General features: G+C 45.8%; 2 protein-coding genes across 2 annotated transcripts; one reads left to right on the plus strand and one right to left on the minus strand.

Moving 5' to 3' along the window:
- Nucleotides 1-265: 265 nt before the first annotated feature.
- Nucleotides 266-6,419, minus strand: irg1l (immunoresponsive gene 1, like). The gene is made up of 6 exons (XM_076291689.1): nt 6,226-6,419; nt 5,251-5,305; nt 4,724-4,911; nt 3,665-3,757; nt 2,780-2,985; nt 266-1,943 (listed from the first exon to the last, which is right to left on the minus strand). Exons 1-6 carry the CDS (start codon nt 6,241-6,243, stop codon nt 1,013-1,015), a joined length of 1,491 nt encoding a protein of 496 aa, XP_076147804.1. The 5' UTR covers nt 6,244-6,419; the 3' UTR covers nt 266-1,012.
- A 118-nt stretch (nt 6,420-6,537) lies between these two features.
- On the plus strand, nt 6,538-14,691 carry LOC143132279 (uncharacterized). The gene is made up of 11 exons (XM_076291688.1): nt 6,538-6,683; nt 8,455-8,655; nt 9,082-10,584; nt 10,699-10,791; nt 10,956-11,060; nt 11,165-11,274; nt 11,466-11,657; nt 11,919-12,081; nt 12,400-12,565; nt 13,513-13,607; nt 13,782-14,691. The coding sequence occupies exons 2-11, from the start codon at nt 8,499-8,501 to the stop codon at nt 13,865-13,867; spliced, it is 2,670 nt and encodes an 889-aa protein (XP_076147803.1). The 5' UTR covers nt 6,538-6,683; nt 8,455-8,498; the 3' UTR covers nt 13,868-14,691.
- Nucleotides 14,692-15,877: the final 1,186 nt, after the last annotated feature.

Below are 15,877 nucleotides of genomic sequence, written 5' to 3' on the forward strand. Positions count from 1 at the left end.
TGGAGTGGTCAGAGTGTTTTGGACATTAATAGCCATTGTGTGATGTGCTTGATGTGGTGGGCACATGGTTGCTATTACACATTTCTCTTATATTCATAGTCTTTTCTACTCTGTTTGTAGCTCTGTTGGCTGTAAATTACTGATTTTATTTTATTTCATTGCCTAATATTATCATGAACTCTCACAAGGAAAGACATTGTGGGGAATACTGTTTTTCTGGCGACTTCTCATAGGAGTATTGAGATGAATGAAACAACACACAAGGTGAAATTTACAGATAATTTTATGTATTTATTCATTTAAATATTTCAACCAAAATAAAAGTACATCATTATAAAACAATGATTAAGCCACAAAAAGAACCGAAGGCAGAGAAACCTACTTACAGAGACCGTTCAAAGTAGTTTTATATTTACATGTGAAGTCTGCTTTCCAGCACCATTAATTCAGATTCAAGACAGATCCATGGTTCTACCAAAGGACATAATCAAAAAAAAAGTCTGAAAAGAGAAAATATCAAGTGTTTTCAAAAACTTAGCTACACACACCCTGCAGTCAATTCATAACATCAGTACAAATTAGCCAATGGCCAAATCAAAAGAACAACAGACAGCTTAATCAGTTTGTAGAGCCACACGTGACCGAAAAAAATCACATCATTTCATCTTTAGTCAGCGTTCATTAATGCAGAAGGCAAAGTGAAAGTGAAAGCAATGTTCAGCGTGACTTCTCAGCTATTGCTACACCCTGTACACTGACTAAATGGCTTTGGCTTCACGGAAACATCTGTGATTCACTGAATGGTCTGTTTTGACAAGAAAAAAAAAAAAAAAAAACAGACAGATGGATAAGGAAGCCAATTTGAAAACTATTTTACAGCATATGTGCAACTCTAAAAACCATGGCGTACCAAAGACCTCGCTGGCACTGGTTTCTTGGATTGTAAATTCTGGCTCTGAGACCAGAAAAACTGGCGAGCAGGAGTGGGCACTGGGAGGAGGAGCGACGTCGCTCACTGGATCTGGGCGAGGAGAGGGCTGCAGTCGCCCAGCTGGTCCAGCTGGTCCACGGCCTGGATGAGCCCCTCGACCCGGTCGGCGGGCAGCACGGTGCCAGCATTGCCGCGGAACTTCTTGCGCAGGCTCTCGTCGGTCAGCGGGTTGCGCCAGTGGCCGTAGAAGGTGTCGCAGCGACCGCGCAGCACGTCGCCACTGGCCAACGTCACCTGCACCTCGCTGTACATGCGGTCGAAGTTGGCCGGGTTGTCGGCGGGGTGCTGGACACGCACCAGCGCGAGCAGGGCGTGCAGCTCAGGCCGTCGCAGCGCCTCGTCGGAGAACGAGCGTACGGTCACCTCGCCGTCCAGCAGCGCAGTGCAGGCGTTGAACTGGAACGAGTGACGCGCCTCGTGCTCGGACTCCGGGAATGGCCGGTTGATGTACTTGGACACTGGCACACGCAGGAGGATCTCGCGCACTGCCCCGGGGGACACGCTTCCACCGGTCAGCCCCACCAGGGCCTCGTGCACGGTGGCGCCGGCGTCGGCCACCCAGTGCATGCCCAGGTGCGCCGGGAAGCGCTTGAAGCCCATGTCCTGCTCCTCCAGCAGGAAGCTGTGGGAGTCATGGTCATCGGGCGAGGGCAGTGCCCGTGGGGCGTAGTCCTCGTAGAAGGCGCTGAAGCCTGACACGCCGGGCACTGCGTCCAGCACCAGCGCGCTGGCCTCCAGGCCTCTAGAGGCCAGCAGTGCCGCCTCCAGGCCCAGGCGCGCCGCGTTGCCAATGTGGAAGGGCTTGGACTGCGTGGCGGCATTAGCCATGGGCGCGCCCGAGAGAGAGGCAGCAATGGCCAGGGCATGGCTGCACTGGGAGCGCTCCAGGGAGAGCAGGCGGGCACAGGCCGCTGCACTGCCCATAGTGCCCACCACTGTGGGCGGATGGAACCTGGAAGAGAGAGAGAGAAAGAGAGGAAAAGAAAAGAAAAGACAGAGAGAGAGAGAGAGAAAGAGAAAACAGAGAGGAGAAGAGAAAACGAGAAGATGACTAAGTGAGAGAGGTGTTTTGGAATCGCTCACCACACACCAGAAAACCTTAGGGCTGAACAAACTGTCCCAGCTGGGAGGATACAACACTTTAAATAAGGACAGGTGGGCTTTTGTGAGCCTCTGTTCCTAAATTACACAGGGCACAAGGCCGAGCTGTGCAGGACTGAGTGGGCCCTTGTCAAGGCGTGTCAGAGGAAATAACAGATTATGGTATTTCATGTCATTTGGACGCAGAGGAGGAGGGTCACTGATGGTCATTCGGAATCGCAGCGGTCTGAGTAAATACATGTCTGAAGGAACTCTTAGTAACTTCCTTGGCTGAGCTAAAACTGGCCAAAGGGCCTCTCCCTACCAGTCTGCCATGTGTGTGTGTGTGTGAATGAATGTGTGTGTGTGTGTGTGTGTGTGTGTGTGTGTGTGTGTGTGTGTGTGTGTGTGTGTGTGAGAGAGAGAGAGAGAGAGAGTGACACAGAGTGACCGGAAAATGCCAATGTTGTGGGATATGTTTGCATGCATTAACTGAACCTCTCTAGAGTTTATTTAGAGGTTCTGTTATTCTGGCTTCATTTAAAGTGACTGCTGTTATTGCAATCTCACAATCTCTCTCCTATATGTATTTTTGAGTATAGTAACCAAACAAACACATGCTGCAACACAAGATCTTGTGTCCAGTGGACTAAAAACAAAACCAGAACTTATGTTTAAAAGGAACTTATTGGTTCCTCCTTCACTCACCTCTTTGGGATGTTGCAAGCTTCGTTGGAGAACCTCAACAGCCGACCTTGGACCTCGATGCCCACGTTGAAGGCCAACAGGAAGTCCAGACCGCTTGGCTTGCTGTTGCCAGGCAACATATCACTGATGGCCAACAGGGCGGGCAGAACGGCACCAGAGGGGTGGGTGGCCGGATGCCAGGTGTCATCAAAGTCCATGGAGTGGGACTGTGGGGTGGGGAGAAAGACACAAGTTAGAGCCACCTCTAACAAACCCCCCTCATTCTTTGTTCTTATTCTTGGCCTGGCTATTGAAGATGGGCAAACCAAATGTTGCCCCAAGTCCCAGCGTTATTCTGGGACGGGCCTGTTCCTCGAGTTCTTTAGTGTGCTTCTCTACTCAGTTGGAGGCTTTGGTCGAGCCATTTGTACGGGTCAGGATATGGTCCTGTGGCTGTCTGGCCCCGACGTGAAACAAAAACACTCCCCTGGGCCAGAATCCGACCACAGGAAAGGGTGAGTGAGTAATAACAGACCCCGGGAACGTCATGCTCGGAATCAGTAAATAGGTATTACCCGGGAACATCTCTAATATTTCCTGACAAGGGCATCGGCTTACCAATGACACTGTGTTATTAGACTCACAGGAGAGGCATGTCTCGCTCCCCACCCCTGAACACTCACTCATAACCCCTTCATGTCCAAACACTTCCAAACACTTTTGTAGATTTTCACCATCAGCCACCTTCTCCCTCTCCCTGAAGCCAGCACCATCATTACCACCATTCCTGCATGCTTGGCAGCGGCAAGTCTGTGAAGACCATTTGATCCTAACATGGCAGTTCACTAGACCCGAGCCTGCTACGCATGTGCCACCGTGGGGGTTCGGAGGGTCACCAATACTCACCGCCACGCCGTTAACGAAGGCTGCCAGGGTAGGGGAGAGCCTTGTGTCCTTGCGGCCGTACACAGAGCTGATGTAATCCGGAGCATACATGTGCTGGAGAGAGAGAGAGAGAGAAATGTCAGTCACCACGGTGGTCACAAACTCCACAGACTAACCAACACAAACTCCCCAGACTGAGCCAGCATGGCTATCATGAAGGGAAGCTGTGGAGAGGAGCCAGACACAGACACAGACAAAAGACAGGGAGGGGGGACGGAGAGAGACGTTCTGCAATCACTGGCCACCAGACTACAGCTCCAGGCACACAGGAAAAAGCAGTTGAGGCAGCTCTTGGCTGCAGACAGCACACACACACACACACACATGCACTACGACACTGGAATGGAGTGTACTCTATAAAGCACAGTGGCTATCCGTCAAATGCCTTTCCTTGAATTCCACGTCTCGTGAAAACAGTGAGACTAAAGAGACATGGTGTTTCTGAGCCCTGGAAAACATGCCTGCAAACACTGTTTCATTCACTTGCTATGCAGACTTGGCAGTGTACAGATGTAATGGGAAATTCATGGAGTTCTCCATTCATGATAGCGACATTATAACCTGACTTATAGTCTTACATATTTGTTTACACAAAGTGACCATTGTAACTATTGCCAGCACTGACAGCATTGTTTGTGGCTGGATAAAAGAAAATGGTCACACACTCTACAGTATATCGCTTTCCATCTGGGCGTTAAATGACAATGACAGTGTTATACAATGTGTAAATGACAATAGCTCTAAACAATCAAACCACCCAGTAGAACTGATTTCATTGCCTTGGATCTCGGGGGCGCTATCACCACGTTAAGCAATCTGCGTGCTACCATGTTAAACGTTCTGCGTGCCAGCACAATAAATAAACCCAAGGGTGATAATATTAGTAGGAGGGTGATAATAGTAGTAATGTAAACATCCTCTATTCTGCCCTATCCTCACGTAGGCCAAGTAGGCGCCCACTGAAACTCAACACCATTGACTTGGTGCCCGCCGGTGGTGCCCGTGGGTGGTTGTGCCTACCTGGCAGTGCTGCAGCGCCAGCTCGAACACCTCGGTGGTGCTGCCGATGAGGCCCACGCCCAGGCTGTCCAGCACCATGCGCTTGCTGCGCTGCAGGACCGTGGGGGACAAATGGTGGGGCCGCACGCCCTGGATGAAGCGTCCGAAGCTGCTTGTGACCGTCTCCTCTGGGGCAGGCCGATCCACCACTGTTTACCGGGAGGAGGGAGGGAGGGAGGGGCGGGGGTGAGATGGGTGGAGAGAGATGGAGGTTGAGAGAGGGTTAACATTTCGAGATGAGTTACAGCTGAATAGCTCCATATGTAATGTATTCTGATGGTACAGACTGCTCATCCATTGAGAGTACAGTGTGTAGTACCTTATGACAATACTGTCTCGGTTTACACTATGTTATGATATAATGAAAGCTCAGCTTGGAGCTTAACATTACAAGAAAGGTGAGATGAAATTAGATGTGTGTGTGTGTGGGTGTACTGTGTATGTGTGTGTGTGTGTGTTAGTGAGTGAGAAAGAGAGAGAGATCTTACCATCCAAGGCTGATTTGTGCAGGCTGCGCACAGCGGACAGTGGAGTGATGGCCTTCTGCAGACAGACAGACAGACAGAGACACATGAGCGTCATTGCATAGTGCTGACAGATGAAACAACAGTGGACATTCCACACCCAACATTCAGCAAGCCGACCGACAGGTTCTCCAATTCCCTCTTCCCCTTTGAAACAGGAAGTTAACAAGCCTGCACTGCATTCTCCCAAAGAAAATGATAACACTTCACTCTTTGTCTTCTTGTCCAGTTTATCTAGTTAATGTAAACCATTTCTAAGTGGTTACGCTCTGACTTTCTTTCTTCTTCCTCTCCCCCTCGTTGTCATTATGGCACTCTATCATCGAATAGTATTGTTCAGCAGAACAGGTTCCCTACACCCGCAAGAGTGGAAAAAACTCTGAAATTTGACCCTGGAGGCTGCTGCCGTGATTTCATCATGACTCGTCTCTCGTCACTCGCAATCGCTCTGTCAATCTGCTGTCACACAGTAATGGCTGTTGATTCATGTATATCAATTGCATGGCCAAAAATAGCTACAGTGTACAGTGTCGTAACTTTTCGGAGCTCAGAAGATAACGGTCAGGCTAAAAAAAGAAAAAAAAAAGAAAAAAGAGAGAGAAAAGAGAGAGAAAAGGGGAAAAAAGAAAAATGGGTTTTGCCAAATACTAAGCTAGCCAGGATAGAACCGCAAGAATGCAAACCCATCACGAATACCAAGGGCTCAGCTCCCCTCCCTTTACACAGCCTCCAAGTACCAACTATGAGGAGCCTACACTCCCTCTCTCTCTCACACACACACATGTCATTACATTTCTCCCACATTAATAATGCAACCGCATAAAAAAAATGGCATAGCATCACACACAGACTGGTAAGAAAACAATAACTAACTAATTAACTAATTAATTTAACATACTTTTATCCCTAGTGTTGGTTCATGATGATAAGGCTCCTTACCTTCACTTTGGAAAGCATGTTGTCAGTTTTGATTGGTGCGGGAGAAAGTGAGTAAGATTCAGCTCAGCTGTTGCTCTCTTGCAGTTGGTCTTGGCTGCCTTGTTGCCTCTTGAGTGCTGGATGCTGTGGTGTCGGGAGACTTCGGTTCTCTTCAGGTTACATCTGAAAGCCATCCCTTATTTATAGTGCTGAACTCTGAAAGGCTATTGATATGACCCAAGGTCGGAAATTCCAAATTGCGTGACTTTTTTTTTTTCCATCACTAATGGGTGGGATTTCAGCTCACCAGCGCCGGAAACATATTGTTTAAGATGAGGGTCAGTGATGACATCACTTAGGGGGGACACCCGGTTGGCCCAGAGTTAAGGAACTCCTCCCATCCATGTGATCAGGTCTCCTATAAACTTAGAGCATCTTTTCCAAAGAACTGTACACTTCAGACTAAGCACCTCCATCAGGTAAATGACTTCTGTCTGTTTTGACCTCCGTTCATGTGAGAGATGTAATTGCCTATTTATATTTGTGAACACAAATATATATTTAAATACTACTTAGATTTTTTTTTTGTTTTAATTAAATTATGAAATTCTGCCTGCTGAATACAGTAAAAGTTGTGTAATACATGCAATATGATGACTGATGTTAATGATATGTTAGATTATTGTGTATTAGGATTATATTTTATGTAAGTAATTATAAGTATGTACAGTAAGTTCACACTTAAATTGTACTATTATTCTCATCAAATGTAGCATGCTTTATAACGAATATAGTATAATATATACTTTATAATGTGATTATCTGTTACTCAAAATAAATTGTAATATTACTACACATACAATTTAAAAAATGGTCTGAATGCATGCTAAAATGTTAGTAGTATAACTAGTAGTAACTGTATAAGATTAGAAATGTCTGTTAAAGTATGTTAAAAATGAAACGTACTGTGAGCAGAATCCACTTGAGCTAGAAGCCAGATGAGTGAGTGGAAGAGGTGAGAGTGAGACAGAGGAGTATGTACACACACACACACACACACACACACACACACACACACACACACACACACACACACACACACACACACGCAGGCGTGCGCGTGCGCTTCACTTTGGCTCAGAACACCTCGGGTGTGTGCAAACATTGTGTGTACGGTGTGTGTGGCATCCTCATCAGTCCTGTTGTTTCTGGCTCTTGACTTAGCATACTGCACCTGTGTGACGGAGAAACACCTCTAAAACACACCTGTGAGAGAAGGAAAGATAGAGCAAGAGGGAGGGAGGGAGGGAGGGAGGAGAGAGGGCGAAGAGCGAAGGTGGAGTTGGAGCAAAAAGAGAGAGGGGGGTGGAAGAAGTAGGATGGTTTGAAGAGGCTAGTTAAAGTGGAAAGTGTGGCAACAATTTTCAAGCATCACTCTGAATAAATATTTGCCTGTCTGAAACAAATTTAGATTTTATTCATGAAAACAGAAAGTTGAAGAAAATAACTCTGTGGTTTTCTTATAAATCTGTCAGCTGGTATATTAAAGTCCAGTGTGGATATTTAAGTTTCAAAACAGGAATTAGTCATGTAAGAGTTCGCCATAATGGTTATAACAGTTACAATGTAAAACTGTCTGATACCTACTGGCCATGACTGATAGGCTTCTGTTCTGTGCTTTGTATCAGTATTTTATCTTGTGGCAGTAAATTAAACTTGAGAGCTAGATCTGTAAAATTATTCTGAAAGTTATTGGAAGCTATTATTAATGAAACATCTTCAATCGTGATTATTTTGAGAACGAGCCAGTGGTAGGAACAGGTTCTTGGCTGTTGCATCTTATTTCATGTAGAGGGCGCTCTGCTCTATGCTGTCTCAGAGCTCTATTGCTGTCTGCTGCTTTCCTGTAAATAAACTGTTTCCAGTCAAAATATAACATCCTTTAATGACCAATCCAGCGAGCCTAGATAGGCTAAACACTGGTTATATAATAAGTAGTGTCAGGACCATAGACTGTCTAATAGGTCTGGAGTTATTGTAGGGCAGTGAAGATAAATGTTTAACTTGAGTGATACCTTCAGGGGTTTTTACAATTCTAACTCCGTGAAGGAAGTATTTGGGTGAATGGATCAATCCCGTAGACATTAAAAGATAATGTGTCAGTGTCACTTCCTGGTCTGTGTTTAACTTGCTTGATCTTTGTTTTAATATCAGTGTTTAATGTTTAATATCACTTGCCTTCTCACCTAGGAAGAAGAGAAAGAAAAAGAAGAAGCAAATTTCAAAAAGTCCAAATGGCAAGTGCTGATGGCTTCCCTGCCAGCTTCTACAGTGAGCCAGGCGTGCTTGGGCTCCTTGCTAACGGCATCAGCGCCTTCCTGGTTCTACTGCAGAACTTCCATGGTGCCCACACTGGTATCCTTGCACAGGGAGTAGAGGACATCCTTGCAGGTAGCCTACTGATGACGTAATCATATTGAATTACGGCTTTGATATCTTAAGTCTTTTATTTCAATTCAGTTGGCTACTCATACAGTATCATGTAGCCATTGTTGTACCAACACACCTACCTGTCCTTGATCCAAATGTTTCGAGAACCTCTGTTTTGTAAATGGTTGAATCCATTCTGTTAACAGTCACCTCATAATAAGTCCAAAATATGAAATTGGTATGGTCCGTAATATCATTGTATCATTCACTGGATGAAGACCTCATCTGAGTTAAATTGTTGCAGTTAAGAACAACCAGACTGAGACTGAGAATTTGTTTTTGCTGTTGTCATACTACCCATACAGGTAGAACTGGAAACTCCTATCTTGTGTATTGATTGTCATCTCATGATTTGAATCTCTTTCTGTTGACTCGTCCTGTCTGTAGGTGTTCATCTCATCCTGATTGGTGGCTTGTGCCAGCTAGTTGCCGGCTTCCTCGCATACCGCAAGTATGACCACCTCGGGGGCACTGCCTTCGTCGGCTATGCCGCATTGTGGATGAGCTACGGTGCCACACGCATCTTCCAGGGTGCCGTCACGCCCATCTCAGCCAACACCACCAACAGCTCTGCGTTTATAGATGTGCAGTTCAACATGACTGGAATGGAGTTGATGATGGAGAACGCCACGGTGACACCAGAACTCTTTGTGCCCAAGTCAGCCATCGCCGGACTGCTCCCCTACATCCTCCTCTCCTTCCTCCTGGCCTTCTGCTCGGCCACCGTCAACTACATCATGCCCTTCGTGTTCGGGGCCATCACAGCCACCCTGGTGTTCGAGGCGGTGGGCGCCGTTTCCGGGCCCTGGGCCCTGGTTGTGTCCGGCGTCCTCGAGCTCCTCATCCTCCTCTTCGCCATCTACGGCTCGGCCGCGCTCCTGGTCAAGGGCCTGGCGCAGCGCTACGTCCTCAAGGGCTTCGGCAACCCGCTCTTCAACGTGCTCCTCCTGGGCACGGCCAACTCGGGCAGCGCGCAGAGCCTCGGCCAGGAGAAGAAGAAGAACACCAAGTACGCCGAGCCCATGGCGCTGGGCTACTTCTGTGACACCGTCTCGCCGTTCATCTTCGCCTTCTACTCCTTCCACTACTTCCCTGCGTTCGCCGTGGGCGCCGTGTGGATCTCCATCAACTCGGCCTCGCAGCTCCTCTCCAGCTTCTACGCCTACCTCCGCCAGGACACCTACCACGCCACCAAGTTCGGCCTGCACTGCACCTACTGGCTCGTGAAGGCCTGGGAGGAGTTTGTGGTGTCCATCATGCTGACGCAAGATGACGCGGGGTCCGGCCGACTGGCCATGGTGGGCGACTGGTTCTTCGTGGCGTCGGCCATCGTCTTATGCGTGGTCTGCCTGAGCATGGACACCCTAGAGCTGCTGCACAACCTCTTCTTCCTCCTGCTGACCCTCTCCACCGTCTCGCAGATCCCGCTGGGCGGCTACTACTACTTCTTCGGCGTGGCCTGCTCGCTCTTCACCGCCGTGTCGCTCTACGGCACGTTCGCCCGCCTCATCAACTCCATCGCCGAGAAGTCGCTCATCCGCGTCGGGCCGCAGCCCGTCTCTTCCAGCCAGCTCCAGACGGTGCTCGGCGGGCTCGGACTCTGCCGCGACACCCTGGCGAAGAAGACGGAGATGTCCGAGGGCACCCGCTGCCAGCTCCCCGACGCCCTCTTCTACATGGTCAACGGCATCGCTGCCCTCGCAGCCATCCACCAGCGAGACTCGTCTCCGTCCTTCCTGCACATGACCGTGCCGTGGGTCCTCATCCCTGGGGCCATCATCCAGGCCTACGTCAGTCGCCTGCAGGTCCAGAGAGGGAAGCGCTTTGGCTCGGTCATCCCGTTCTTCTACGCGGCGGTCTGGGCTACCTGGACCTGGTACAGGTTTGCAGGTGAGGCACCCTATTCTACTCTACTGCGTCTGTCGTACAGTTTATGTATGAAATTAACCACAACCACAAATCTCACATCAACATGACTGTGTTATGTTATTTTTTTTGTGGTAGGACATCTGCTGCACATCTTCCCTGGAAATGCCCAAGGATTCTCTGCTGGAGCTGTAGCCTTTTTGGTTATAAATGGCTTCATCATGCTAATAGGTAAGTCTTCAGTAAAACAGGTTTTGGTTCATACAGACAGTTAGACAGTTAGACAGCAGGTATAAAATGTATCCCCAAAACAAAATTAAGATATTTATATTTATTTATTATTTTGTTATGAGATCTGCTCTTCATGGTGAGGTTTATTTGTGCTTTGTCTCTAGCTGCATATGGGAATCTGGTCCTGTTTTTCCTGACCATCATCATGGAGATTGTGTTAGTGTGTTTCCTTCTGTCTACTCTTGGGACTCTGCCCTACCAGCTGGAGAGTAAGTTACTGACATCACAATATATTTTATAGTGGTGCTTTTCAACATATTATGAGAATTATGTAAGAAAACATTGTTACTGAATGATCTTCTTTCTCTTGCAGTTGCCATGCTTGCCATATTTTCTATTATCTGCCTCTATGGGGCTATGGCATCTCTTGTAAACTGCATCTTCAATAAAACGCTTATTCCATTGGGACCAGCTTTGCTTAAGGTATAGTAGAAGGTTTATTCTTCAAAAGCACTTTCAGTTATTGAGTCAAGACATTTTTCAATAAATTCTAAGAACCCTAAAATAAAATCAGACATGAAGTCATATACCTACTGAAAGACATTTAGCAGATCAAGCACAGAGGTGGTTGAAGAACCCTACTGAGTTCTTCATGCATTGGCTTTCAACCTTAGAACAAGAAGAAGAAGGTAGCGGCTCCAAAGCTTCCCTGCCCTGTCCCGAGTTCTCGTGGGACGAGCGGAATCATGCAGATCGCCAAAATGCTGGACGAGGGCGGCGTCTGTGGAATTCCCACCGATACAGTCTACGCACTGGCCGCCTCCTGCAAGAACCCTGCCGCCATCGAGAGAATCTACAACATCAAAGTAAAACCCCAACGTTATTTATAAAATGCATGAATCATTTACCAAGTGCACTCTACATGACTATTGTATATTTGTTTGTGCCTTGGCTCTGTGATCATTGAATCATTTATTCCAGTAAAGTCAGTGTTTTGAGAAGTATATATCTACAAGTTTGGAGCTTTAGTTCATAACAGTATTAGGTTTACACTAGCGCTCATGTCAGATCCTACTCCTCCTCCTCTTCCTTCTCCTCTTCTTCCTCCTCATCTTCCTCTTCCACAGGACCGGCCATCTGAGAAACCGGTGTGCATCTGCATTGCCAACGTGGAGCAGCTGGTGGCTGCCAAGCCGCCCTTTAGCCCTCTGCTGTGGGAGTTCATGAGAAGCGTCTACCCCGGAGGCATCAGCTGCATCATCGCCAAGGGAGACTGGCTCTACAGACTCGGTGAGAGACCTCGCACTAAACCACATACAGTACGGTTGTTCAATCTCTTTGCTGTGTAATGAAAGAAAAGAAAGCTTAGCAGAAGAAACAACAGTGGGCAACAATGTGTAAACGTCCAGGAAGTCCAAAGACCTAAAGATAAATAATTGCAACGAGCACACTCCTTGAGCACACTGTAACAATCATGCATTTAGCAACATGCTTCAATATGAATGATATCTTGAATGAGTATGAGTGTCTGTGAAACAAAAGTAGCAGACTCTGCAAATCTGCGGTGCCTTTTGACCAATGGCTCAATGTGGATCCCTTTTGCTTCAGGTGTGGGTGGCGCATACGACCGCGTGGGCACCAGGGACAGCATCATGATCCGTGTGCCTGACCACACGGTGACCATGCACCTGTGCACCCTGACCGGGCCCATCGCCATCACGTCTGCCAACCCCAGCGGCGAGCCAGACAGCCTCCATCATGACATGGTCGTCTCGTAAGTACCTCCCGAGCTTATCCAGACTACGCCTACAGTGTACTCACAAAAAGTGCATTTATGTAATATGTCTACATTATACCTCAATAAGGTACATTGTAAGACAGGTGTACGATTAGGCTCAGTGTTATGTAACTATTACCCAGTTATGGATATCGTGACGTACAAGATGTATATCAGTTGTTAGCGACCGAAATGCTCTATGCGGCTTCTATGATCTTTCACATTCTCGAACCTGGACCCATTGTCTTTGTGATGAATTGACAATATCAAACAGCATCTAAGAACGATCTATCTATCCATCTCTGCAGTGTTGACCTTCAATTGTGGTTGCATTGTGGTTGCATTTCATTACATCTTTCACAAATATTAGTCTATATGTGAATTGACCTGTAATGATCTATCTATTGAGTGGGGAGCAGCCCTGTTCGATTACGTTCACCTATTCAATAAGTATTGTGAGGCAGAGGTTTTCTTTATCTCTGTTGAAGCTTATCTGACCATTGTAATCTGATGTAACGTCATCTCCTGACCGCAGTCCATTTCAAAAGAGCCGTGGTGTAGTTCGTCATTATTTCTTCATTATCATACAATAGCCGTTGTGTTGTGATAAGAGGAGCAGAGCTGGCCATAATGAGTTGTTTGTTACAGATAATAACAGCACCCATTTAAATCAGGAGCCGTAATGTGATCTATCAGTAAAACATGATTGACTTATTTTTAGATCAAGCATAACACCTATCAGCCTGTCTTGGAGACATATTTAATAAAGTACTCTGCCTTCCTCTATAATCACTGTCAAAGCCTCAACATTAAGGCAATAACTCATCCAATTACAAATGGCCAACAACCTGGGCTACAGGGTAGAATGGGCCATAACTATGCACAGAGATCAGCGGGAATCTGGGTGTGTTCTGGAATTAAAGAACGTTCTCTCTTGTCAACAGTCGCCTGGGTCACAAGCTCCAGGGAGTCCTCTGTGATGGTGAGTCAGCTGAAGTGGCTCCCTCGACAGTGGTTAACTGCCTGAAAATCGATGAAGGTAAGTTTGAAACACAATGTTTTGCATTGTACAGTATTTACAGTATGGTCACTGAATACTTTTCTCCTGAGCTATTTTAACGTGTGGAACAATGCAAGCAAAATAACCAATCCTGGGAAATGAAAGTGAATAGCATACAGTAAGTAAATGAATGTCTTTGTCTCCTATTTGCAGGAATCATTACCTTTGTGAGAGAAGGCTGCGTTCCTACTGCCAAAGTTATACAGATATTTGAGAGGGTGAAGAACAGCATGGCATGAAAATCTTTTTACAAAGAACAACACTAAAAGACTGCAACTACAACAACACTACAAGACTACAACTGCAACTCCAACAACACTAAAAGACTACAACTGCTACTACAACAAAACTGCAAGACTACAACTGCAACTACAACAACGCTAAAAGACTACAACTGCAACTACAACAACACTAAAAGACTACAACTGCAACTACAACAACGCTAAAAGACTACAACTGCAACTACAACAACACTAAAAGACTACAACTGCAACTGCAACAACACTAAAAGCATGCCTTTGCTTTTTCACTTGATTTGGTGGGATACCTTTTTTTTCACTTGACTTGGTGGGATACCTTTTTTTCACTTGATTTGGTGGGATATCTTTTTTTTTCACTTGACTTGGTGGGATACCTTTTTACACTTCCCAATCACTTGAGTGATTGTGTTTGCAATATGTGCAATGTGTGAAATGTAATTCTCTCTCAATTTTGCATGTTTTGTCTATGAAGTGCATATGCTGTGCGTATGTACCAAGTGGTATTTGTTACATATAACAATAATATTGTGAATGTTAATATTTAATTTAACAGTTGCCAAAGAAATATAATTGTAACATATTCTAATACAATCTATTGTATGATATGAGTTATTATTGAAAGCACCACATATACCTAAGGAAAAGGTAATCAATGCAATAACCAGGCTGGTGTGCAATAATAATGACACTGAATGACACTACATTCTTAGCATAAAGCTAATATCTTACTATTATATTTGTGTGCTCTCGATATCTCTGTATTTATTGTCTCTTTTCAATGTAATAAAACTATTTGTGAGATATTTTCTTGTGAATTGAGTTATTACTGTAAATATATTAACCTACAAGATGGTAGGCCCGCTATGGCCAAACTATAAAATATAGCAGAAACAAAAACTAAAATATATTTTGTCATCAAATTTCACGCTTTCTAGGCCATAATAAGAGGTATGAAATGAAAGGCTTAAACTTTTTGCAAACCTTTTTGAAGAGCTTTCAACTAATACAGTGAACAATGCAAAATACTACAGTGACTTTCTGTGTATTAGCTGCATTGTGTAAACAACCACAGCACAGTGTTTTATACAAAATTAAGAAAGAAAAAAAAAAACAACGTATTAACTGCACCCTTGTATTAACTGCAGTGCCCAATAGCCCAATGAATCAAAATTAGATTGTGCTTTGATTAAAAAGAAGAATGAAGAAAAGAAATGTATTGTCATGTATAGCCCACCCCCCTGTATTAACCTCATACCTCAAATTTTGCAAAATCAATGTATAAAATGGATAATAGTCGGGAAATTACGGTATACAACTGCAGGTGGGGCAGTATGTCTGCCAGCTTACAGGTGTGGGCCAGATGTCTACCTCTCACCTGGAAGCCCCAGGAGGTGTTTAAAAGTATAAGTATAAGTATACTGTGTGTTTCACTAATTCACAGATTGGGAGATTTATCCCAATCTGTGAAACACACTCTAATCACGGCGCAGTGAGCTGCCTGCAACAACAGTGGCACTCGGGGAGCAGGGAGGGGTTAGGTGCCTTGCTCAAGGGCACTTTAGCCTACTGGTCGGGGTTCGAACCGGCAACCCTTCGGTTACAAGTCCAAAGCGCTAACCAGTAGGCCACGGCTGCCCCAAGACAGGTATGCAACACGGATGCAAGTCAATTGTGGCAAAAATTTTAATTGAAAAAAAAAGTAAGAAAGAAAACTAGTTTGCGTAACCCGTACTGACCGTTGTGACACAGGTTAGTTTTACCCTACTGATGATGTGGTAGTGTAGTGGTTAAGGAGCTGGGCTAGCATGCCGTAGCCTGAAAGTTGTCGGTTCAATTCCTGGCTTCCACCGTTGTGCCCTTGAGCAAGGCACTTAACCCCAAGTTGCTCCAGGGACAATGTGATCCCTTGTAATATAGCTGACATATGTAAGTCAATTTGGTCAAGTGTCTGCTAAATGTAATGTAATGTGTTGTTGGGTCAGTAGTTGG

Source organism: Alosa pseudoharengus, unplaced genomic scaffold (assembly GCF_046254945.1).
Source record: "Alosa pseudoharengus isolate Yale_2024_CS ecotype anadromous, Long Island Sound unplaced genomic scaffold, YU_APseudo_1.1 YU_APseudo_1.1_scf_19, whole genome shotgun sequence".
Taxonomy (NCBI): Eukaryota; Metazoa; Chordata; class Actinopteri; order Clupeiformes; family Clupeidae; genus Alosa; species Alosa pseudoharengus.